Source organism: Palaemon carinicauda, chromosome 35 (genome assembly GCF_036898095.1).
Source record: "Palaemon carinicauda isolate YSFRI2023 chromosome 35, ASM3689809v2, whole genome shotgun sequence".
Taxonomy (NCBI): Eukaryota; Metazoa; Arthropoda; class Malacostraca; order Decapoda; family Palaemonidae; genus Palaemon; species Palaemon carinicauda.
In genome coordinates, this window is record NC_090759.1 from 76,466,620 (window position 1) to 76,492,711 (window position 26,092).

The window sequence follows — 26,092 nt, forward strand, 5'->3', positions numbered from 1 at the left end:
GGCTTTACCAGGGTATCCCCCTCGCGTCATCAGTCCATTAACCAACTACATTACTAACAATTCCATTTTTCGTTTTAAAAAGCTCTTTAACGATATAAAATTATAGCATCAGATATGTGAAACTCTACTTGCTATTTACAATTCATTAGAGGATAATTTCCTCTTGTCTTTAAATTCTGGTCTTAGGGCTGTGGAACATGGATAATATGAATTTTTTCAATCTACTTTTTTTTTTTTTTTATATAATTTTCTACACTGGTATCCATTTGATTACCTACATATTAGTGAAATGGCAGATATTGAATATACTGGCATACCATTAATGGGTTTGTTTTGAATCAAATATTTATATTCTTGTATAAACTCATGAGTGCCCAAACTAAAAAATATGCAAGAATGAAAGATTGAAAAGTTATTATACCCTTCAAGTACGTTAAGATGCAAAGTAATGACTACTCAATCCTGATCTGTACATGTTACAACTGAGATTCCTTTACATGGAAGAAGGATATTATATGATTAATGGGTATGTGAAGAAATTCTTTATTATCATGAAACATATATGCAAATTCTTACCATAAAATAATGTAATAACAACAATGCTGAACCATCTCACCTGTATATGAGAAGTGTTAGAGCCAACGAGATTCAAGGAAGCTTGTAGTGAATGCACTTTTTCTCTTGCACTTTCCAACAGTTGGCTAAGTTGTTCACGTTCCTCAGTCAGTTGCCTTATCTGCAAGTCTTTTGCATGCTCACCTTCTTTCTTCTGTGCCTAAAATTAAATGATCATTAATTTTCCCATTCATATATATAACAATCATTCCTTAAAATAATTGTTTGCAAACAATTAAATTTTTTTATTAAATCACTTTTTTTGCCCATTGTAAATATTCTTTAAAATAAATAAACTTACATAATACAGTTTTAAGATTATGAAAGCATAAAAATGTTATTTTCATTAGTAAAATAAATTTTTGAATATACTTACCCGATAATCATGTAGCTGTCAACTCCGTTGCCCGACAGAATTCTATGGAGGGATACGCCAGCTATCACAATACTAGAAGGGGGTGTACTTACCAGCGCCACCTGTGGCCAGGTACTCAAGTACTTCTTGTTGACACCTCCTCAATTATTCCTCGGTCCCACTGGTTCTCTATGGGGAGGAAGGGAGGGTCAATTAAATCATGATTATCGGGTAAGTATATTCAAAAATTTATTTTACTAATGAAAATAACATTTTTCAATATTAAACTTACCCGATAATCATGTAGCTGATTCACACCCACGGGGGTGGGTGAAAACCAGTGTACAAGATTAAAGGATAGCTAAGTATCCCATATTCCATATAACAGTTATCTCAAATAACAATGAAATAATAAGTACCTGGTAAGGAAGTCGAATTGAACCGTTACTCTGCCTCTTTTTTAAGTTCGTCTTCCTTACTGAGCGCAGCGTTCCTCTTGGAGGCTGAATCAACCCAAAGGTGCTAAAGTATACAGGGCTGCAACCCATACTAAAGGACCTCATCACAACCTTTAACCTCGGCGCTTCTCAAGAAAGAATTGACCACCCGCCAAATCAACAAGGATGTGGAAGGCTTCTTAGCCGACCGTACAACCCATAAAAAGTATTCAAGAGAAAGGTTAAAAGGTTATGGGATTATGGGAATGTAGTGGCTGAGCCCTCGCCTACTACTGCATTCGTTGCTACGAATGATCCCAGGGTGTAGCAGTACTCGTAAAGAGACTGGACATCTTTGAGATAGAATGATGCGAACACTGACTTGCTTCTCCAATAGGTTGCATCCATAACACTCTGCAGAGAATGGTTCTGTTTGAAGGCCACTGAAGTAGCCACAGCTCCCACTTCATGTGTCCTTACCTTCAGCAAAGCAAGGTCTTCTTCCTTCAGATGAGAATGTGTTTCTCTAATCAGAAGCCTGAATAGTAAGAAACTGAGTTCTTAGAACTTGGAAAAGAAGGTTTCTTGATAGCACACTATAAGGCTTCTGATTGTCCTTGTAAAGGTTAAGACCTTTTAGGAAAGTACCTAAGAGCTCTAACTGGGCAAAGTACTCTCTTCAGATCATTCCCCACCAAGTTGGACAGGCTTCGGATCTCGAACGACTTAGGCCAAGGACGTGAAGGAAGCTCGTTTAGCAAAAACCGAGCTGCAAGGAACATGTAGCCGTTTCAGATGTGAAAACAATGATCCTGCTGAAGGCGTGGATCTCACTTACTCTTTTAGCTGTTGTCAAGCACACGAGGAAAAGAGTTTTTAATGTGAGGTCCTAAAAAGAGGCTGATTGGAGAGGTTCAAATCTTGATGACATAAGGAACCTTAGGACCACGTCTAGATTCCAGCCTGGAGTGGACAACCGACGTTCCTTTGAGGTCTCAAAAGACCTAGGGAGGTCCTGTAGATCTTTGTTGGTGGAAAGATCCAAGCCTCTGTGGCGGAAAACCGCTGCCAACATACTTCTGTAACCCTTGATCGTAGGAGCTGAAAGGGATCTTACTTTCCTTAGATATAACAGGAAGTCAGCAATCTGGGTTACAGTGGTACTGGTTGAGGAAACTGCATTGGTCTTGTACCAGCTACGGAAGACTTCCCCTTGAGACTGATACATTCTGAGAGTGGATGTTCTCCTTGCTTTGGCAATCGCTCTGGCTGCCTCCTTCGAAAAGCCCCTAGCTCTTGAGAGTGTTTCGAAAGTCTGAAGGCAGTCAGACGAAGAGCGTGGAGGATTGGGTGTACCTTCTTTACGTGAGGTAGACTTAGAAGGTTCACTCCTAGAGGAAGAGTCCTGGGAATGTCGACCAGCCATGCAGTACCTCTAAGAACCGTTCTCTCGCGGACCAGAGCGGAGCCAACCAACGTCAGCCGTGTCCCTTTGTGAGAGGAGAACTTCTGAAGTACCCTGTTGACAATCTTGAACGGCGGGAATGCATACAGGTCGAGGTGGAACCAATCCAGCAGAAAAGCATCCACGTGAACTGCTGCTGGGTCTGGAATCGGAGAACAATACAACAGGAGTCTCTAGGTTATCGAGGTAGTGAACAGATCTATGGTTGGCTGACCCCACAGGGCCCAAAGTCTGTTGCAAACATTCTTGAGAAGGGTCCACTCTGTGGGGATGACCTGACCCTTCCGTCTGAGGTGATCTGCCATGACATTCATACCGCCCTGAATGAACCTCGTTACCAGTTAGCTTTCGATCTTAAGACCAGAAGTAGGTCCCTTGCGATCTAGAACAACTTCCACGAAAGAGTCCCTCCCTGCTTGAAGATGTAAGCCAGGGCTGTGGTGTTGTCAGAGTCTACCTCCACCACTTTGTTAAGCTGGAGGGACTTGAAGTTTATCAAGGCCAGAATAACCGCCAACAACTTCTTGCAAATGATGTGAAGTGTCCTTTGCTCCTGATTCCATGTTCCCGAGCATTCTTGTCCGTCCAAAGTCGCACCCCAGCCCATGTCTGATGCGTCCGAGAGGAGACGGCGGTCGTGTTTCTGAACAGCCAAAGGTAGACTTCCTTGAGAAGAAAGCTGTTCTTACACCACGCGAGAGAAGACCTCCTCTCTTCGGAAACAGGAACTGAGACCGTCTCTAGCGTCATGTCCTTTATCCAGTGAGCAGCTAGATGATACTGAAGGGGGGGAAGGTGGAGTCTCCCTAACACGATGAACAGGGCCAGAGATGAAAGTGTCCCTGTTAGACTCATCCACTACCTGACTGAGCATCGGTTCCTTCTCAGCATGCTCTGGATGCATTCTAGGGCTTGGAAGATCCTTGGGGCCGACGGAAAAGTCCGAAAAGCTCGACTCTGAAGATCCATACCCAAGGAGACAATGGTCTGGGATGGAACGAGCTGAGACTCCTCAAAATTGACCAGGAGGCCCAGGTCCTTGGTCAGATCCATAGTCCATTTGAAAATCTCCAGACAGCGACGACTTGTGGGAGCTCTTAAAAGCCAGTCGTCTGACGGAGCCGGACACAAGATCATGATACTGCTGCACAGTCTGTGAACTGTCAATCATGGGCAAGCGAGGAAGTACAGTGACAACCCGAATCTGTCTAGACTGTCTGGGTCGTACAGACAATTCCTTAACGGGTTGCTGAGGTTGCCGCACTGCGTCACAACAAGTCACTTCTGTTGGTTGTTGAACGTCTTCCCCGTGACACATTGACTCCGTAAACAAAAAATCCTCTAACAAGGACTAAGCTTGGACTGCATGTCATGCAACACAGCTCAAGGTCTATGGGAGCAGGTGTGGTAACAGACGGGATTAGCGACTGAAGTGGAACCATTACCTTCCCTGGAAGCATGTTATGCTTAAATAAAAGTCCATAAGAGGTTATGCAGCTAAAGGCTCCCTCCAAATGACAGAGTCCTCAAGGGAATATCAGAAGGAGGGAGAAAAGAACTTTCTCATCTACAGGGACCTTATCCTAGAAAAGCTAAGTTCTCTGAGTGAGGGTTCACTGGTGCAAAAGCAGCAGACTAGAAGGCAACGTAATGAAACTGCTTGACAGTCTAGTGAGTTGGCAACAACCCAAGATGTGTGACTGAGAAGCATGCGGTAAGGTATGCCATGATGTATGCAGAGTATGCTGTATGCAGAGCATGCTGTATGTAGAGCATGTTGTATGCAGAGCATGCTGTATGTAGAGCATGTTGTATGCAGAGCATGCTGAATGCAGAGCATGCTGTATGCAGAGCATGTTGTATGCAGAGCATGCTGAATGCAGAGCATGCTGTATGCAGAGCATGCTGTATGCAGAGCATGTAGTAAGCAGAGCCTGCTGTAAGCAGAGCCTGCTGTAAGGAAAGCAGAGCGTGTGCATGGCGTTTAACATTTCTCAGAAATTCCATGACCAGTGCTAGAGTGCTTTATGCATGCTTGCATGGGGTTTAAAAATCAACATAATGTTTACCTTACATTCATAACTCATGATTCATATTTTTGCCATGGTTTGAAAATGGAGATAAGGTATGCTGAACAGCAGAGTCAGAACGAGCTGGAACAACAATAGTTGTGGTTTCCTCTTCAAGACTCTGTTGAGGGAACACCTGAGGCTCAGTCTGCAAAGGCTGAATAAAAGACAAGCAGAAGGAAGGCGCATGGGTGGAGGAGGCTGACTCCTAGCATGAGTGGTTGAACCCAAGGGTTGCGCTTGCTGAGCGGTTGGCGGAAGCGGAGTAGCAAGTTCCAGTTCCTGTGGTGTGAGCGGAGCGCGATGAGGAAGAGGCTGCGCAGAACAAGGTAAATGTCTCGCAAGCTGAGGCTCCTGAGGCGCAAGGCTAAGGTGTTGTGGTGCTTGCCTTGTGGAGGGTTGAGCTCGCTGCAGCGAGAGCTGAGGAGACTGACTCATGGACGGGAGAGGTTGTTGTACCTCAACCGAGTGTTGCATCACTGGTGGAGCAGCAAGTGGAGGCGGAGGAAGAGAGGTATAATCCTCCTGATCCCATTGTAAAGGTTGCCTAAAGGAAGGCGGAGGCTGAACACCACAGGGAACAGCAAACTCAGCACGTGGCTCAACATCGTACGCCTGGCAGGTGGTAGTGCGATCAGGCGGAGCGAGCGTAGGCGGAGGGAGTGTAGGCGGAGGCGGAGGAGCAACACTCTCAGCCCGACACTCACGCATCAAGTCCGAAAGCTGTGCTTGCATGGACTGTAGTAGAGTCCACAACATCGTACGCCTGGCAGGTGGTACTGCGATCAGGCGGAGCGAGTGTAGGCGGAGGCGGAGGAGCAACACTCTCAGCCCGACACTCACGCATCAAGTCCGAAAGCTGTGCTTGCATGGACTGTAGTAGAGTCCACAACATCGTACGCCTGGCAGGTGGTACTGCGATCAGGCGGAGCGAGTGTAGGCGGAGGCGGAGGAGCAACACTCTCAGCCCGACACTCACGCATCAAGTCCGAAAGCTGTGCTTGCATGGACTGTAGTAGAGTCCACAACATCGTACGCCTGGCAGGTGGTACTGCGATCAGGCGGAGCGAGTGTAGGCGGAGGCGGAGGAGCAACACTCTCAGCCCGACACTCACGCATCAAGTCCGAAAGCTGTGCTTGCATGGACTGTAGTAGAGTCCACAACATCGTATGCCTGGCAGGTGGTACTGCGATCAGGCGGAGCGAGCATAGGCGGGGGGAGTGTAGGCGGAGGCGCAACACTCTCAGCCCGACACTCACGCATCAAGACCGAAAGTTGTGACTGCATGGACTGCAGTAGAGTCAACTTGGGGTCGGCAGACACTAAGGTCTGCTGAGGTAAAGCCTTAACAGCAGAGATCTGCTGCGGCAGAACCTTACTCCTCTTAGGCGGAGTGTATTCAACTGATGACTGAGGAGAGTCAGAGCTAACCCAATGACTGCATCCGGGTTGTTGAACTTTAACTTCGTACGTCTGGCATAGGTCTGGACTTTACGTTTAAGAGGTCTTGAGACCTGAGCCAGCGTTATTCTGCCTTTATTTTCTCCCCTAAATCTCTTCCGCAGACGAGCAAAATAAGGGCTCAATCGTCTGCGGGTGGGAGTGACGGTCTCGGTAAGACACGCCCACAACCACCGAGGATACTTCTGTGCGCCGATCAAGGCCTGCCGAACCCTTTTGTCCTTCGACATTGCTTCTCCCCTGGGCTTGGGAGCTTGCAAGAGGTCCCGGACTGGGAGGACGACTGGCGCGCACAAAAGTACCCTCACGCTAATCACTTATCACTTTGATTTCTGTTTGCACTTATTTCACTGAACTCGAAACTTTAAGTGGTTTGTACCTGAAACACGCAATTCTATCCTTTCTCAAAAGTTAGTAATTGCGAAAACAGAATTACAATGTAACAGAAAAATCTAATGAAAGATAATTCAGTGGCTGGAAAGACTAAACACTAGATCACTCTAGAAACGTTTAGTTTCTTCCCCTAAAGAGACTAGGGAGAAGAGCAAAAACGATAACGACGTTACTCGTACGCCTGGCAGGCTTGAGTGAACCGTTTATCCTCTTTCTCCCTCCGTCTCTATCTCTCTCTCTCTCTCTCTCTTGACTTAGAACCTGAGAGAAGAGCCCAATCATATATATCGTTAAAACATATTATTGTTAAAGGAAAAAACTGAAATATTTCCCCAAAATGAAAAGTTCCTTTATTAGGATCAAAACCATTAAGTTAAGAAAGAATGAACAAAACGCTAGACACGGTTACTCTTACTGCAACGTGAAACCGTGAACATTCTTTCTCTATCGTAACGATAGAGTGCAAGTTGAACGTTCTGAACGTCAACAACTGCAGAGACAAAACAAAACGTTAGTTCAACTTTGAAAACAGTACGAGACTATCAAAGAAATTCTTTCAAACTCTGTGGCGGAAATAGCATAATATGTTAACAGGTAAAACCGAAATGACGGGCTCAATGTTAATTAACTTCGGTACCAAGAAAAGACCGCCTACTATTAGGAAGGTCGAATATAAACAAATATAAAAATTAATTTTAATAAGTTTATAATAAAAGGAAGTTAATCGAAGAGGCCTATAAGAGGCGGAGAGATATAAAATAAATCTATAACTTTTGTTAAGCAAAATTAAGAAAGAGAGTCTATACTCTCTTAGACACCAACACTTCCGTCTAAGGGAAGGGTCGGCCATTGAAAGGTGAACGAGAGTTCATACTCTCTTCGTCACCATAATTAATCAAATTAAGTCCAAAAGCTAACTAAGCTAATATAGAAGTTTCCAGTAAAGCGACAGCCGAAATCAAAGAGAAATACTTCACCAAAGTCGTGAAAATACTCCAAGAACATAAGCGTATCCCAGAACGTCTTAACCGGAAGCACGACAGAGGAATAATTGAGGAGGTGTCAACAAGAAGTACTTGAGTACCTGGCCACAGGTGGTGCTGGTAAGTACACCCCCTTCTAGTATTGTGATAGCTGGCGTATCCCTCCATAGAATTCTGTCGGGCAACGGAGTTGACAGCTACATGATTATCGGGTAAATTTAATATTGAAAATAACCAATACTTTGCATTATCAATGATTTTGCTTTTACAACAGACTTTCCCTTTATAGGTTAGATGTGAAATATCTCTCAATTAGTTTCTCTCTGGTGGATTTTCTGCAAAAATTCCATCAGGTCTAGGTCTTCATATACGCCCCCATTCCAAGGTTTCTGAGCCCACCTACTAAGCTTCCTAATCTCTACTTTTCAAAAACTAACTTCTCGTCCACCCTTATCACAAGCTAAAACATTCAGAGCTTTCTTTTCACCCTATGGATACCAATTATAGTTTACTTATTTTTAATATGATGTTTTTGTTTTACTCAAGCAATGAAATTTAGTACTGCAAGGTCATTGCTCAAAAAACTTTCATCCCTTCCATATAAATTTATTTATTTCCTTATGTCCTTTCCTCACTGGGCTATTTTCCCTGTTTGAGCTATAGGGTTGTAGTTTAGCTAGTAATAATAATAATATATTTCAAAGAGTAATAATAATAATATTTATACTGGGAAGTACTCTCTTTACTTTCTGTAATGGGTGGCTTTCCCAAATGGGCCCCTTGGCCTATCACCATTTTGCTTTTAAAGCTAGGGTTGCAGCTTTGCTAATAATAATACACATCACATTTCAACCTCTAACAGCTTCATAGTGAAACTCAGATTCTTTCCAGTTCCAGATCACTTCCATATATTAATAATGTAACTCTAAATCTACATATTCTCTTTACTACCTACCTTATTTTTTCTCCCTTATCCTTTCCTTCTTGTTAAAACAAAGGCTTCTCTGATAATATCCACTTAGGCATAAACATATTATAGAGTAAATAAAAGATTTAAGAGGTTTACATACCATAAGAGCCTGATCTTGTAACAGAGATCGATATTTTGCAGTGATGTTAGCCATTTGCGCTGCAGTTTGATCAGCCATGGTTCTTGGCACGCTTTGACTCAACTCTTCTTCAAGTCTGCTGATGCGGTGCTTAAGGAGTTCTTTTTCTTGTTCACTTTCATTCCTTATCTGAAAGTTACAAGCGACACATCAAACTTAATTTTTCTTAATTTATGTGTACGGTTTTCTATGCTTAGTGCACCATGTTTTTAGTGAGATATTGTACATTGATCTTATATTCATGATTTCAATGACCCTTTGGCATTTTAAAAATTCAAGATGAATTTGTTACATTTTTTCAGGTTAAAAGTTCAATTACCCCTAATACAGTGTACACAGAAAATCAGTTTTGTAATTGAAAATCAGTCTTGCTAAACTTTTAAGAATTTTGGGGACAAACAAATGGAAATGAAAACAATTCAATTCCATGAAAACAAGTCATGCTTCTCTTGTATATCAGATAGTAGTCCAAGTATGTTCAAAGTTTCTATTGAAATGTACCATAAATTTATCAAAATTCTTGCATATTTAATCTAACATCATCCAGCAAAGAAAAAGTTGTTCTATCAATGATAAATGTATACTTAAGTAGAAATGTCAGTACTATACTGCTACAGTATATGACTTTTACCAGTAGAAATTGAAACACATTAGTAAAGCCATAAAACTAAAAATTATATCTTTGTTCTAGAAGTACAGTATCAATCAATATGAGGTTGTTTAAGAAATTCTTATCTAATTAAATAGAACGCAATAACGGCTTAATAATGAAACCCAAAGAACTAAAAATATCAAAGTAAAGGCTCTTTAATGCTTCACTATACCTGCATTTCTTGATTACTCCTTGACTGTAGTTCTTGAAGCTTTTCTTTCAAGTTCTGGTTAAGATCTGCAATTTCTCTTCCCTGGCTATTATTTTTACGCTTTGAAACTTCAAGATCATATCTAAGTTCTGCTAGTCGATTAGCAATCTGCAATATAAAGAAATTTTATCCTCAAACTTCCCATTTAGCAACAAGATTTACTAAAAACATATTTCAATTATCCATATACAAAGAAAGATTAAATACCATGTGTTTAAAAGTTATCCTATTCACACAAATCATATAGCTGTCAGAAGGAAAACATTAAGAAAAAAATAAATTTTATTTAATGATACATGAGACATTATTATTTTCAATCAATTAGTAGCTATCAAAAATCTTCAAAACACATCCACGTATGCAGGAAACTGCCTAATACAAATTTAGTCAAAACAAATACAGGGTTCTTTTGGTCTTTAGCTCAACTACAATGTTTTGTATATGTACTATATTGCTTATATCCTACCCTAATGTTTCTACTTTATATTATAAATAAATTTGCTATTAGTGCAACTTAGAGAGTACTTTTAAGTGTGCAAAGAAATAAACAAATGGCCACTTAAAATCCCTGTAGCTAGCAAGAAGGAATGATTACTTTTTATAGCTTCTACCTGATCAGTAATGTTTCAAACTTTAAGCTTAAAGATGGTGTATTAGTATCCATACTTAGCCAGATACTTTGCCTCTAGATTTTAGCTCTATTCACCTAAATACATACAACCCCTAACATTAACCTAACTCTTGTAACAAAAGCTTAAAATAAAAAGTAAACCCCCATAGGAACTTCAAACACCCTTACTAAATGGCTTTGTAGTTTTTACATGTTCCAATCTTTTGAAGCCTCCTTTCTATTTTTACCACGAGCAATGAAAATTGGGCTAGTCATATAACAGTAAATATTAACAAGCTTGTGTATGCATAGGGAAAAAAAAATTCCCCTTAGTACATCGAGTACATTATGAAAATAAATTCCAATGTTGAAAACTAAATAACAGATTCAGAATCTACTATAAATAAAAGCTAGAAAATAATCAAATAAATACTAAAACCTAAAGAGAATACATGTCATACTGACACAAAATATAAGCTAGAAGTGGTCCAGTATCAAGGTATAATGTGAAACCACAGAATCATTGCTTAAAGAGAGATGTACAAAGACATTCACTGGAGGCAGAAATAAAATGAAATTTTAGCTAATGTAAATGAAATCATGCACAAGTTTCTTAAGATAAGATATAAACAAAGATTATACTTCTGAAACATTGATGACAATATAACTATAATAATACCTTCGTGGAGAAAAGAATTAAATGTGAAATAGACTTTCAATACCTTCCCATCCACTCCCTCCTGGCCACTGGTGATGACATCAATAGTGGTTCTCATTTCTTCTACACGCGCCTTCTGAGCAATAATTTCATCCGTTAATGCTTCTATCTCTTTCGCCTGTGTCTGTCGTTCTGATGCCCATTTATCTTTTTCAGAAATGAACTGTAAGAGGATTTAATTATACCAAATGAGCTTTAGTTTTGCAAAAACCGACCTTGGCATAAAAGTTTGAAAAAAAAAAAAATACCGTATCAAACGAATATTCACAACTTGCATAAAAAAATTACAATACCTTACACGACAAAGATATTACCAAGAGAATGAGGAAAGAATCTCAGGTCACTGGTTCCTCAGGTCAATGTAAATCCAGAAATTGTTGTTATGATTACTCCAATATTAAACTGTTAAAATCTACACTTATAACAAAAGATATAACAAATTCATCTTCAACTGAATTACGCTTACATATCATCACTCACCTGTTTATTCAAGCCAGAAACTTCCTCATGAAGACTGTCGAATTGATTAGTATAAATGGCAGCTGTTGTCTCTCTCTGGCTGATTTCTTCCTCTCTTTTGTTGCATTCCTAATATCACATAAAAATACCTATTTATTTATATAATACATGGTCTGTCTTTCTTTCTTATCTATGAGAAGTGATAGTAACAATGAAATACAAAATTATAATGATTAATTTATTAATGAAAGCCACCTTAAAAAATGATTAATTGATTTTCAGTTTTCTGGCATCCTGATAACTAACATATACTGCCGCCAATAATTACTCTTAATATTATTCAGTATATTAATAAGAACTTTTCCACAGCAATTCAAAGACTACAAAGGATTTCAACCTATTGCTATTTTGGTATAGTTGGAAAATACTACCGTAACTCAAATGGAACTTACCTGGATAAGGTAATTAACCTGGTTTTTTAGTTTGGCTATAACCTCTTCCGTAGATGGTGGAAGACTTCCCAGAGCCGCTATAAGTTCATCTAGTGCAGCCATTGGTGACTTGGCAGTTGATTCTGATTTTGTTTCCACTGGTTTCTTCTCATCGCAAAACATTTCCTCGTATGAGGTTTCACATTCTCGGGTCACCTTCTTTTTTGCTCTATCCTCGGCTATAATTCTTTCTAAAGATGATTTTTCTCCTTCTAATCTATGAAAAGGGATTAAATCTTGCAAATTAACCATAATTTTTTTTTCATTCAACTACATAAAATTCAATTTTATTTAAGGCAAGTATTATGTAAGAAATAAGGAAGAATCATGATAGCCAAAAATGCCTTTATAAAAATGAAAAATCTACAGAAAAGTAATAGATAAATAATAAAACTTTAAGAACATATGTATGATCCCCCTTATGTATGGTTCGGAAAGCTGAACAATAACAGGAGCTGAGAAACAAGCTAAATGCAGCAGAGATGTAGTTTTACAGGAGGATGCTCAGAATATCTTGGAGGAACAGAGTCACTAATGAGGATGTAATGGTAAGACCTTGAGTGCAGAGAGCAATGGTAAAGAAAATAAAGACAATAAAGTTTTGTTAGGCAACTCATAAAGAGAGAAGATAGATCACTAATGCCTCACTGGGAGGATAAGAGGGGAGGATATCAAATGGGAAGCTGAGGACAAGGTATATGGACAGTATTGTGGTGAGCCGGGAGGGTAAACATACACAAAATCAAGCAATACGTGGTAAAGAAAATAAAGAGACAATCAAGTTTTGTTGGGCAGGTCATAAGGAGAGAAGATAGATCACTAATGCCTCACTGGGAGGATAGAGGGGAGGAGATCAAACGGGAGGCTGAGGACAAGGTATATGGACAGTATTGTGGTGAGCCTGGAGGTGACTGACTGCCAACGTCCATGACACAGCAATGAGCTGTCCATCCATGAGCCACGAATTACAAAAATAATCTTAGATCTCCGAGCGTTTAGTATTTATAAATTCTCCTTTGAGTGTAAAAAGATTGTTGTGCATGCTATGGAAAGGAATGTTCAATCCTTTTACCTTTCCTAGAAGTGCTAAGATGGCCTGCCCCTAAAGAAATTCTGATGGCGATATAGCGTGTTGCAGAATAGTGCTCCTCTGTAAAAGTAGGTACTAAGGTAACTGGAGAATCAAACATGAGGCTTGTGAAAGCTGACAGGAACAGAAGCAAAACACTTGTAGGAAAAATTATAGTCGAGCCATACAACAAACTAAATTTCTGAATACTTTGAAAGTACTACTGTATATACATTGATGAATGTAGGTTATCTTCCTTGTGAGCTAGGGAGGGGGCATTTTGAGAGAGGCTATAGGTCTACCTGCTGAATCATTCAGTTATTGCCTGGGTCTGCCAGTTCCTAACTTTGAAGATCTTTTAAACAGTAACATAGATGTCTAGGATCTAAAAATGGTAAGTGCATTCCTGGACTTTCTGGCAGGAGAGGGAAAGTGTTGCACGACAGAAATTTTAATTTCCTGAATTATAGCACTTTGAAAATTATACCAATCAGTGCATGGGAAGAAATCAAAATAAACCAGCTCAGTAAGGAAAAGACAGAAGCCAGCAGCAGAAGTGGTAAAGGGTTAATCAGCAAAATTGACAGCTGTATTCCCGAGGCAGAAGAGGCATGAATCCCTCTTCTTGGTGCATGAGGAAAATAAGACTTCATACAAGTCATCACATTTGGGTAGTAGAAGCCATATGGCTGGTGCCTCCCTGACTCTTAGAAAATGCTATCCTGATTTGGAGGATAAATCATTGAAAAGTGTTGGGTTAATGAGTGCAACAGCAGACTTATTAAAACACACTTGGGAAAGGATATCGAAAGCTAGCCAGTTACAAGTACACTGTACTAAGGAGTGAAAATTTCAATCACTTTGAAATTTCATATTTCCCAAATACTGCAAGTATTATTTTAGTTACAATAACTTTTATGCATGACAGATGTAGGACATTGACTAAAACTGGAAAGGAAAAATATAACTTGGTCATTAGGCCCTCACATGAATGTCAAAGTCTCTCTAGAAGTCAAATTAAAAGAGACATTTTTAAAGTCAAGATTGTGGTATGAATACAAATATTGTAAATAAGGACAAAGTGAGTTGGTATAAATTTGTAGCCCCTACTCGGCTAACCTTCGCTAATGGGAAATCTTCAACAGGCTAGCATTAAGAATCTTAAAATGAAAAGGATGGAAATTTTCTAAGATTACTGTACTGTCCATAAAATTTAAATACATAGCATGAACTCTTAGTGGCTATCTTAGAATTACTTGTAAATCTGATAATATCCACGAGAAATACTTCAATGATATAAACAAAGGTCTCTGAAGGTTTACGCCAAGATAAACTTCTAATAAAATGAACACTTTCAACGAAAGATTGCACCCATAGAGAGAAAGGAGGAATACAGGGAGGAAAAGAAACTTTGGAGTACTATAAATGGTTGATAAACCCAGTTGTTAACTTCACGGAGTCCCACAACAGAAGAGGTACAGGGATTTAATCTATCAGTTAAGGTAGTTGGGTGATGAGTGTTTGTATTGACATATTAAGATGTGAATGGCGCTGTTTCAGAGAAGTTAAGCCAACTTAAAATGAATGGGTTGTATTGAATAACAAAATTTTACATAAATACAGACTGGCACAATCAATTTCATTGAAAAACACCAGTTCATGGATAAATACAGTATACAAATTATCTTATTAGTAACATATGGTTGGGTATTCTTTTCAATATTGGTCCATATATTGCTATCTAGTTAATAAAAATTAATTTTGACAAAATCCAGAGTACCTGGAACTCCGTATATAGAAGTCCAATGAAAAACAAGCATGACCTAAAATGTCTGTTTTTTTCCTTTCTAGTAATTACAAGATTTTGCCTTTAATCAGGAAAGACAGGTCTGTACTCCTATTATAATATTAGGATTTCCTCAATTACAAAAAACTTAACTGACAAAATGACTCCATGTACTAACTTACCTGTGACACTTTTCTTTGAGGTCTTCTAACTGTTGCTGATAATCATCACTTGAATACTTGTGTTTCTCCTGAACTAATTGGGTAACTGCGGCACTTAGGTTACTCAGCTGTTCTTCAAATGGCTGTGTGTCAATTGCCAAGGTATGGCCTGAAGAATGAAAGATTTATAAATTTAAGTACAGTAATGAACATTTATTCGTTATGGTAAATTAAATCAATACCACAGTATATAGATTAGTCGTAAATGAATAAGACTGTAGAGTATTACACAATTTAGAAATGAATACATATTTCATGCTGTTAATTTCAGTTACACACCAAATTCTTAATATGCTTTAGTTCCATTTCATACATATGAATATGAAAAAAATCTAAAGTATCATCACCTCAACGTGACTAATTTAATAAATAGTTAGAATAAAATTTAGTGACATAATGCTCAACTCACCAGACGACAAACCTTTAGGAATCTCAAGGGTGGTTAACTGTAAAGAGCCTCTAGTGTTGGATACTTCCCTTGTTAGTTCATAAACCTGGAAATTTTAGTGGCACAATAATATAACCCAATATTTTGTCAACATATAATAATGTTAGATAATGTTAGTTTTTACTTCAACTACAGAAGCAAGAACCTTAAAAATAATTGCAGTATTTCCTCCATCCCTAATTGATTTTTATGAGCACCAGGAATAATTAGAATTAGGAAAAAAGTGCAATTTTGGTGGGACGACAAAGTTCTGAGGAAATATAAAAAATAAATACCATTCTAAATCTAGCTTAGGACAAGCTTTGAAAACAACAGAGGTACAAAGAAGAAATGGAGCAAATCACAAGGCAAAGAGAAAGATATTAGTGGACTGGGATCACAATCTTCACATGGTATAGAGAATCAAGATGCTTGGAATTTTATATTTTTAGAGTGAAAAATTGGAAACAACACCAGATACAGCTACACAATGGGAATCAATGTGAGCAGAAAGATCTTGATATAACAGAAAATTCACCAATAAGGAATGTGACATTCAACAAATTTAGAATAACTTAAAAGGGTGGACAAATTTTGAGGCTCCAGAACCATAAACAATTACAAGCGATTTGTTAAAACCAGATACAGTACCAGTGAAGGAGAGTGGAGAAAAATTATCAGGTGTCTTAGACCCAGAAGGAAAAAGCTGAATGATGATTATGAAATATTAAATTTAAGTCATGAAAAGGCTGATGATTAAAATGTAAAAGTGCTTCTCTGATGACACAATTTCCTAGAAATTAAAAAATTTAAAAGCCTGGCGTATGTTGTAGCATTACTCAATAATATTAGTAAACAGTATGAAATGTTGCAAAAAATTTGTTTTGCAAATTAATTATAATTCTGGCATATGATCCATTAAAAAGGAGTCAATATCTGCACAGTAGTGTAGGAAAGACTAAAATACCTAAGTGATATAACACTTGTCTAAAAACTGTCAAGCTAAAGGGATAATCAATTAAACATATGGAATGTTGCTCAAAAATTGATTTAAAACGGATTAATACTGTATTCCAGGCATAAAAAAAGACCATAACCCTGTTACACTCCTATTAAGCTGTAGGGGATAAAACTAAATACAGTAGATAATAAGATAATACAGCACTGTACCTTTGTTTTCAAAGAAACTTTCTCATCTTGAAGTTTGTTAACTTGGTTTGTAAGGCGCTCAATAATCTTCTTGCTGTCCTGCCAATTTGTTTTGTTTACACCAGGTAGGTCGATATCCTCTCGAGGCTCCAGCTTTAACTGTTCCCTGCAGAGGGTAATAAGTCTTAAACAACTGGAATGATCCTTCTACAGCATTAAGTAGAGATATTGTTATTCTATCAATGAAAGCAACTTTCGTACAAAGTATACCACATGTCATGCCTAATGGTAATCCATTTTAGAAGAGCAAACAACAATTTCAATAATTCCCATATTAATATGGTACAAAATAGCTACTTCAAATAATAAATGTACTTCAATCACATCTAATCTACATTATCTATAATTAAGTATGTTTGTTCTAAGCACCCTACTGTAAAAGATAGCATTCAAGACTTAGATGAAAAGGTATTTCTTCACTGCAACTGCTCAGCCAAATCAGAACTAGGAAAGTGTCTTTATAACAGTCCAATACAGAAATATCTCATTTGTTTTATAAGCAACATATGTCTCCTGTTATACTGCCTGTTATATAATCTTCCATTTATAGATAAAAAAAATTCAATGGTGTTCAGTATTTAGGAGGGCACCATCCTTACTCAAAGTCTTACAGATCCTCAAATTTATGCTATTTCTCATCTTCTAATCAAACTAGGATAGGAGGATACTCCACATACATAAATTTAATCAAATCTTCCTGTAGACATAGGGTTAAAGGTAAAATGTTTGATTAGCATTACTTTGTGATGCTAATACTGTACATTATCACCAAATTTAGATCTAGCTGTGGGAATTGGCATTCAAATGATTTTGCCTTGATGTTTATTTACTCTCGGGAATATCGATCAGCACGTACTCAGTACTAACAAATTTATCCTCCATTTCTTGGGGAAGCAAGTTCTGCAAGCATCTTTTTAAATACATACATACATATACCAAAGGCACTTCCCCAATTTTGGGGGGTAGCCGACATCAACAAGAAACAAAAACAAAAAAGGGGACCTCTACTCTCTACGTTCCTCCAGCCTAACCAGGGACTCAGCCGAGTTCAGCTGGTACTGCTAGGGTGCCACAGCCCAAACTCCCACATTTCCACCACAGATGAAGCTTCATACTGCTGAGTCCCCTACTGCTGCTACCTCCGCGGTCATCTAAGGCACCGGAGGAAGCAGCAGGGCCTACCGGAACTGCGTCACAATCGCTCGCCATTCATTCCTATTTCTAGCACGCTCTCTTGCCTCTCTCACATCTATCCTCCTATCACCCAGAGCTTTCTTCACACCATCCATCCACCCAAACCTTGGCCTTCCTCTTGTACTTCTCCCATCAACTCTTGCATTCATCACCTTCTTTAGCAGACAGCCATTTTCCATTCTCTCAACATGGCCAAACCACCTCAACACATTCATATCCACTCTAGCCGCTAACTCATTTCTTACACCCGTTCTCTCCCTCACCACTTCGTTCCTAACCCTATCAACTCGGGATATACCAGCCATACTCCTTAGACACTTCATCTCAAACACATTCAATTTCTGTCTCTCCATCACTTTCATTCCCCACAACTCCGATCCATACATCACAGTTGGTACAATCACTTTCTCATATAGAACTCTCTTTACATTCATGCCCAACCCTCTATTTTTTACTACTCCCTTAACTGCCCCCAACACTTTGCAACCTTCATTGACTCTCTGACGTACATCTGCTTCCACTCCACCATTTGCTGCAACAACAGACCCCAAGTACTTAAACTGATCCACCTCCTCAAGTAACTCTCCATTCAACATGACATTCAACCTTGCACCACCTTCACTTCTCGTACATCTCATAACCTTACTCTTACCCACATTAACTCTCAACTTCCTTCTCTCACACACCCTTCCAAATTCTGTCACTAGTCGGTCAAGCTTCTCTTCTGTGTCTGCTACCAGTACCGTATCATCCGCAAACAACAACTGATTTACCTCCCATTCATGGTCATTCTCGCCTACCAGTTTTAATCCTCGTCCAAGCACTCGAGCATTCACCTCTCTCACCACTCCATCAACATACAAGTTAAACAACCACGGCGACATCACACATCCCTGTCTCAGCCCCACTCTCACCGGAAACCAATCGCTCACTTCATTTCCTATTCTAACACATGCTTTACTACCTTTGTAGAAACTTTTCACTGCTTGCAACAACCTTCCACCAACTCCATATAACCTCATCACATTCCACATTGCTTCCCTATCAACTCTATCATATGCTTTCTCCAGATCCATAAACGCAACATACACCTCCTTACCTTTTGCTAAATATTTCTCGCATATCTGCCTAACTGTAAAAATCTGATTCATACAACCCCTACCTCTTCTAAAACCACCCTGTACTTCCAAGATTGCATTTTCTGTTTTATCCTTAATCCTATTAATCAGTACTCTACCATACACTTTTCCAACTACACTCAACAAACTAATACCTCTTGAATTACAACACTCATGCACATCTCCCTTACCCTTATATAGTGGTACAATACATGCACAGACCCAATCTACTGGTACCATTGACAACACAAAACACACATTAAACAATCTCACCAACCATTCAAGTACAGTCACACCCCCTTCCTTCAACATCTCAGCTTTCACACCATCCATACCAGATGCTTTTCCTACTCTCGTTTCATCTAGTGCTCTCCTCACTTCCTCTATTGTAATCTCTCTCTCATTCTCATCTCCCATCACTGGCACCTCAACACCTGGAACAGCAATTATATCTGCCTCCCTATCATCCTCAACATTCAGCAAACTTTCAAAATATTCCGCCCACCTTTTCCTTGCCTCCTCTCCTTTTAACAACCTTCCATTTCCATCTTTCACTGTCTCTTCAATTCTTGCGCCGGCCTTCCTTACTCTCTTCACTTCTTTCCAAAACTTCTTCTTATTCTCTTCATATGACTGACCCAGTCATATCTTTTTAAATAGTAACCTTTATTTTCACATTCTCAGAATATTACCTTCTAAAAGTTAAGTACTTCCTCTACCATAAAAAATTAATTTTTTTTCCAAAAAGAAAGTTTTCTATTACTGCATCACAAAAATAAGAAAAAATAGATTAAGCATTTGCAAAATCGATACCAAGTAGCAAAAGAGAGAATAGGGGCAAGTGAGTCGCAAAATGCAGACATCAAAGCTTGATAAAACAGCCATTCATTAAATTTTTAAGGCAAATTATATCTCGGAGTAACTTAGAAGTGATACTTTAGAGTAATAAAAATAGTATACAATATGTGCCGCTGTACAGTAAATCTCTCACAAGTGAAACAATTATAGTCTTGACTTATCAAATCACTTCACTCAAAAAAGTGGTCTATAAGACTGGAGGTTAATATAAGATATTTTCCTTCATCTGTACCTAAACTGAACCTCCTACCTCAATTCTCCATTTTCCTCAATGAGGTCGTTGATGTTTATCTGGAGAGAATTGACCAATCCCGTAAGCTGCGTTATCTGACTGTCCCTCACACGAACTTGATTCCGAGCTTCTTTCAGTTCTCTGACGGCATCGGCCAAAGAAAATTCACCCGCCATGTAAGACTGTAGTTCTCCAATGACTACAGACAACTGTTAAGGAGTAAATGTCACCAATTGGTAAAATGTAAGACTGAAACATTATTCAGATGAGATGATTCAACTTTCCATTCAAATATTTACATTAATGATAAAAAAAATTAAACTTGAATACTTTGTCAAGACTACTAACCAATTTTACATAGCTGCAATTAAAGCTTATCATCGTTATTCATGCTATCTCCCAATAATGGAATTCACTTATCATACTTTTCTTTAAAAAAAAAGTCTGTATATTACTGCATATACTATCAGTAACTATAATATAAACTATAAACATTCTTTACAACACTTAAATAGAAAGAACTAACATGAACATGAGTTAACAGATAAAGCATTAAAATGTAAAAGGTGGAAACCACTGAGAAAAGCCTTAAACAAATTATATAGTGTGAAATTTGCAATGGCATATATACAGTATATACATATAGAAAGACATGGCACTGGAATCAAGGTCAATAAGGGGAATTTAAGAGAAGAGAGTCTCTAAGTGCTGGTAGAGGATTGATATAGAAGAAATTACAAGAGGAGGGAGGGTAAAAGTCAAGTAGCCAATAAAGAAAAATATGGAAATAGCTAAAATTTAAACACATCCAAAAGAAGAAATAAAATGTTCACACTAGTGAAGCAATTAAGTAACAGTGGAAAAAATTTGAAAGGGACAAAGTACTGAATATAAAAATCTAAACTTGAAAATCTTAAGCTGAAAAGAAAGATTTTCTTTCACTTTTTTGTTCTCTTCATTACCACAGAACAAAACAAATTAAAATTATATCATATAAATTTAATCCAAATTAAGAAGGCCTTTATGTGAAATTTTTTTTTATAAACATACATCTTGGGCATGAAGCTGAGCATCTTCTTCAGCGGCTAAAAGCTGGGTTCGCATTCTTTGCATGTGCTCCTGAGATTCATGGAGTTCTGATCGTAGCTGGCTTATAACAGCAGCTTCTCCTTCAACAGCTGATCTGTAATATTGAAAGCATTTAAGAACATAAAAAATATCAGACACCCATGCATACTGTCTAAAAAGACTTTCTAAAGGATTAGTGTTATATTATGTCCTTATTCAAAGTTTGAATTACTCCATGAAGCATTATTGCTCATGATATCCAGGATAAGAGGATAAATAATTTCCAACTGCAAACGTTTTGCTACCTCCAGGTCACCCACATACAGGTGTACAAGTAAAGCTTCGCGATTGGGGTGTAGGTCCAATAAATAGTGGTAGACCATTTAGTCATGGGCTACACAACTCCCCATAAAAAAGAAGAAGACTCCCCATAAAGAAGAAGAAGAAGAAGAAGAAGAAGAAGAAGAAGAAGAAGAAGAAGAAGAAGAAGAAGAAGAAGAAGAAGAAGAAGAAGAAGAAGAAGAAGAAGAAGAAGAAGAAGAAGAAGAAGAAGAAGAAGAAGAAGAAGAAGAAGAAGAAGAAGAAGAAGAAGAAGAAGAAGAAGAAGAAGAAGAAGAAGAAGAAGAAGAAGAAGAAGAAGAAGAAGAAGAAGAAGAAGAAGAAGAAGAAGAAGAAGAAGAAGAAGAAGAAGAAGAAGAAGAAGAAGAAGAAGAAGAAGAAGAAGAAGAAGAAGAAAAGTTTAGTTATTTTAAAAATTAATGGAAACAAGAGGTTTAGTTATAAGGAGCACCTAAATCTCCCTGAACAAAAGCTAGAATGGCTCCACTTTTTGTGTGTCTTAATCTGTCTTTCAACTATGGGAGGTGGTTCCATCTACAGAGGGACTAGACAGTTAAGGCACCTACCGGTCACCGTAGCTCTTGCTTAGGCAACCTCACTAAATGCCTCAGTGTGATGGTAATTGATCTAAAATAAAGCCAATTACACCCATTTGATCTGTTAGGGTGACCAAGCTGCACAAATACTGTACCATAAACAATAATGCTTGAAAGTAATTGTTGTTCAGTGGCTTAAAAATTCCTAAAAAGATCAGCAAACAATTGTAAGCAGCCTTCAAAATAAGCTAATGGGCATGGCCTTATAAAATGAGGAGGAGGACAGATGACTGTGAGACATTACCAGCTGATTGGCATGTTCTTTCAAATGATGGAACATAGGCAAGAAAACACCTCAGCACCAACCAGAATTGCCATACAGGTAATTGTACAGTATTCCATCAATCCAAAGTTTCCAAGAAAGATGTTGCTTATCAACTTAAAATAAACAAGGCAACCATTAAAGATGGGTGAGAAGATATAATAAAGGAGAAGGCTTAATAAATCGAAGAAGAATTGTTCATCCGCATTGCACCACAGTGGAAGAAGATTAGCAGCTTAAAGTTGATCATAGATAGCCAATCATAACATCAAAAGCAAAGAAACACTAAACAAATTTATGGGTATCGAAGCACACAGTTTACCATAGCAAGACAGCATTTGAGGTTATTTATATTCTCTTGGCTTTTAAGCCAAAACAAAATTAACACATTCTCGCCCATAAAGTTACTTCTTTAGACAATTGGAAATTCAACTAGAAAGATTTTCGTAAAATAATGAGCTTTAATTAAAATAACTTTGTTGATAGATCTAAGATATAGCACTAAAATCAGCATAGAATAGCAACTACTACTCAATGTAAAGTTAGGCTTCAATGAACAAATTATCAATAAAAGCATATCCATTACTAAAGTAGCAGCTCAGTAAATTTCTTTGAGGAATAAGTCTACAGTCGTCGTCGTCGGCGCCCACTCGTGTCCGAGTATTGGGTCTTTCGTTAGCCATCAGCCTCCTATCTAGAGATGAAGAGGGGTGGAGGAAACAACAGAATGCCAGTAGCTGGGTATATTGTTTTGGGTGATCGTGGCTTTGCAACGGCCACGCGCACACACTTGGCCCACACCGTTTTCACCGCGGCTCATGACATATGAGACAGGCGGCTTCTACGATGTTGGTTGCATCGGGCTGCCGGGCTCTTGTTATGTCAAGGCCCGCCTTGTTGCCTGCCCGACAGGCATTGCCCTCTTCCGCCGACGCTGGGAAGCTCCGCCGTTGGGGTCTTGTTTGGTTTGATTTTGGAGTTTTCCTTCTCCTAGCCTTTGCCTATCTTAAATAAAGGAGAAGGCCTATAGGGGAGTCCAGTCTTGGTCTGGTCTCTCAGAACTGGCCTTAGCAGTATGGTTGAGCCTGCCAGGGTGGATAAACTACCCCACCGCCATTGCCCACCCCATCATTGAGACACTCAAGCCCCTCTACTGCAGCAAAGTGCTGGACCATCAATAAAATAACATATTGACAATCTGAGTACAGCCTTACACTTCAAAAAACTAGGAAAACAATATTTCTTTCATATTTATACTTTTTACAATGTAATGTGTAATATTTACTAATACTGTATTAATGGCAGACATAGATGAAAGACACATACACGAAACTAAATTCTAAATTAGAAAAGCAAGTGGTAGATATCGAGTAACACCTTTAACGGCTAAATTCTATAAAGTTCTTAAAATATTCTTGGATACATAAATATAATTTTTACTTACAATTTGCTTTTCTTGAGCTTGGAAATAAGAAGTGCACTAGATTCAATCTCACTTGATGCTTCGGTCAATTTCTCTTGAAGACGTGCTATTTCCAAATCTCTCTCTTTCAATTCCTGTAAAATATTCTAGATTATTAATATACCCCTCCAAATGATGAAACCTTATCAAATGAATACTAATCAAATTTTGACTTCCTCAATATGGTCACTAATCAATTAATAAATTTTCAGATAATCATTACGGTATTGTACACTACATAAGTGTTCAAATTTGGTCTTGACTGTGTCACTCTAGTTAATAACTGCATTAATAAAGTAACCCCAATTTTGTCTACAACTATATACAAAATTCTTATATTAAAGCCATATTAAACTTTAGGATGAGTATATTTATAGATAGCCTCTACGGATGTACTGTACAGTATATTACATTGTGATTTTCACAGCCCTTTAGTGACTTTTTTATTTCAAGTCTGTACATTTCTCAATGTCAAGTTTCATGATTTTTATTACTGTATTCTAATTGACTTTATATAACTTATGAGTTATTTCAACCATCTAACATCGCTATAATTTTTCTGATATAAGAATTATTATGCAATAAGTACCTGCGTACTATTAATTGAAGGAAATGCTGCATGCTTAGATACTAACTTTTAGCTTATCTGTAGTTCCAGTTTAGAGCAATCAGATGTAATATGTCACATTGGAAATTATCATTTATTAGCAATAATGCAAGATCTAATTCTGCTCTCCATCCGATACACTCTTACAATTAGAATTCTAATCAAAGTTGAATTGAAAAACAGTCAACATCATTCATACATATAAAGAGAATATCATTTAAGTAGTAAAATTCACAGTTTGACTTGTCAAAAACTATTTGTTTGCCCACGTCAAAAGAAATAAAACTTACATCTTTGTCTAAGATAACAAAATTCAGTTGTTTAATATCTTATCCAATAAGTTGTTGTTTTCCTTCACTTCTCGAGCTTTTACATATGAATTCATAAATTTATACAACTTTCAATTTTTCACCGGTGTTTCACCTCATGCAGTCTATATCTAATCGAATATAATGACTTACCTCTAGCCACATTGAAATTTGAGGGATAATTGGATAATTAGCAATACCAAATTGGTAATATGCATTCCTATTAAAGATTGCATTGTACCTGTTCTAATTGAATCACTTGAGAGAGATCCCCCTGAACTGGTTGTACAGCTGCCGACATTGCAACAGACCTCTGGTGAAGCTGTTGTCTTAACCGCTGTAACTCTGCTTCTCGCTGGGTCACAACAACCTGGAAAGTTTTCATTAATGGTAAATTGAATCAAATATGAACTAATTCCCCCTCTTTCACTTCTCGGTTAACAATAGGTATCTATACAAGAGAGAAACTATACCTCATGTCATTCAACAGTGCATAAAATTTTTAAAAAATCCCTTAAACATAAGCATTGAACATCAAATGCTAATGGGCTTTTATTTTTCATTTCTGGGAAATACCAAAGAAAATTATGGTACTTCAACCTTTTTCAGTTCCGTTAATGCAAATGCCGTAACCTACCTTATTTTACTAAACAACAAAATTTTTCAAAATAACTTGTAAAAACCGACAATTGCGTTTTTCTTTGAAAAATTTTGGAAATTTAATAACAGAAATATAACGATCAAATCCACAATAATCTCAAGAAAATATAACAAAATATATGAAAATACAGATGCAGTACCACTGAAAATTATACGGTGCTTTCAAGACTAGACAAAAATGAAAGATATTTTCCCCCCAGTTCTCTCAATAAAATCTTAATTCCCCCCAGTTCTCTCAATAAAATCTTAATTCCCCCCAGTTCTCTCAATAAAATCTTAATTCCCCCCAGTTCTCTCAATAAAGTCTTAAAAGTACAAAAGAACTTACTTTTAGCTGATTGACTTTAGCATCGACAGCAGTACTTAATTCATCGTATTTCTTCTGTATGCGAGATTTACTAGCTGTCAATTCTTCCGTATGGCTCTTCAAACCATCAATCTCTTCACGTGCTAACATAAGGCTTTCTGTCAAGAAGAAAAATAAAACATTTATTTTGCTTACCAAATTAAAAAATTAACTAGAATGGACACTTAGCAGAGCACATACCTTTTCCTATATCATGTTGTATATCATAAGATAGGCAATCAAATTATGCACATTTTGGCACTAGTTTCATGCAAATCAGATAAAAATTTACCATGATATA

The 26,092-nt window shown here is 38.0% G+C and overlaps 1 protein-coding gene across 1 annotated transcript in view; it reads right to left on the bottom strand.

The window, feature by feature from the left end:
- The window catches only part of LOC137627894 (centrosomal protein of 290 kDa-like), a 56,181-nt gene that overhangs the window by 14,524 nt on the left and 15,565 nt on the right, over positions 1-26,092 (bottom strand). Inside the window, exons 6-19 of the mRNA XM_068359337.1 lie at positions 25,774-25,910; positions 25,027-25,155; positions 23,853-23,965; positions 21,194-21,326; positions 20,162-20,352; positions 16,703-16,847; positions 15,515-15,599; positions 15,067-15,214; positions 11,991-12,246; positions 11,560-11,667; positions 11,084-11,242; positions 9,713-9,859; positions 8,850-9,017; positions 617-775 (exon numbers count right to left, since the gene is read on the bottom strand). Coding sequence (XP_068215438.1) covers positions 617-775; positions 8,850-9,017; positions 9,713-9,859; positions 11,084-11,242; positions 11,560-11,667; positions 11,991-12,246; positions 15,067-15,214; positions 15,515-15,599; positions 16,703-16,847; positions 20,162-20,352; positions 21,194-21,326; positions 23,853-23,965; positions 25,027-25,155; positions 25,774-25,910 — 2,078 coding nt within the window. The remainder of the gene's footprint in view (positions 1-616; positions 776-8,849; positions 9,018-9,712; positions 9,860-11,083; positions 11,243-11,559; positions 11,668-11,990; positions 12,247-15,066; positions 15,215-15,514; positions 15,600-16,702; positions 16,848-20,161; positions 20,353-21,193; positions 21,327-23,852; positions 23,966-25,026; positions 25,156-25,773; positions 25,911-26,092) is intronic.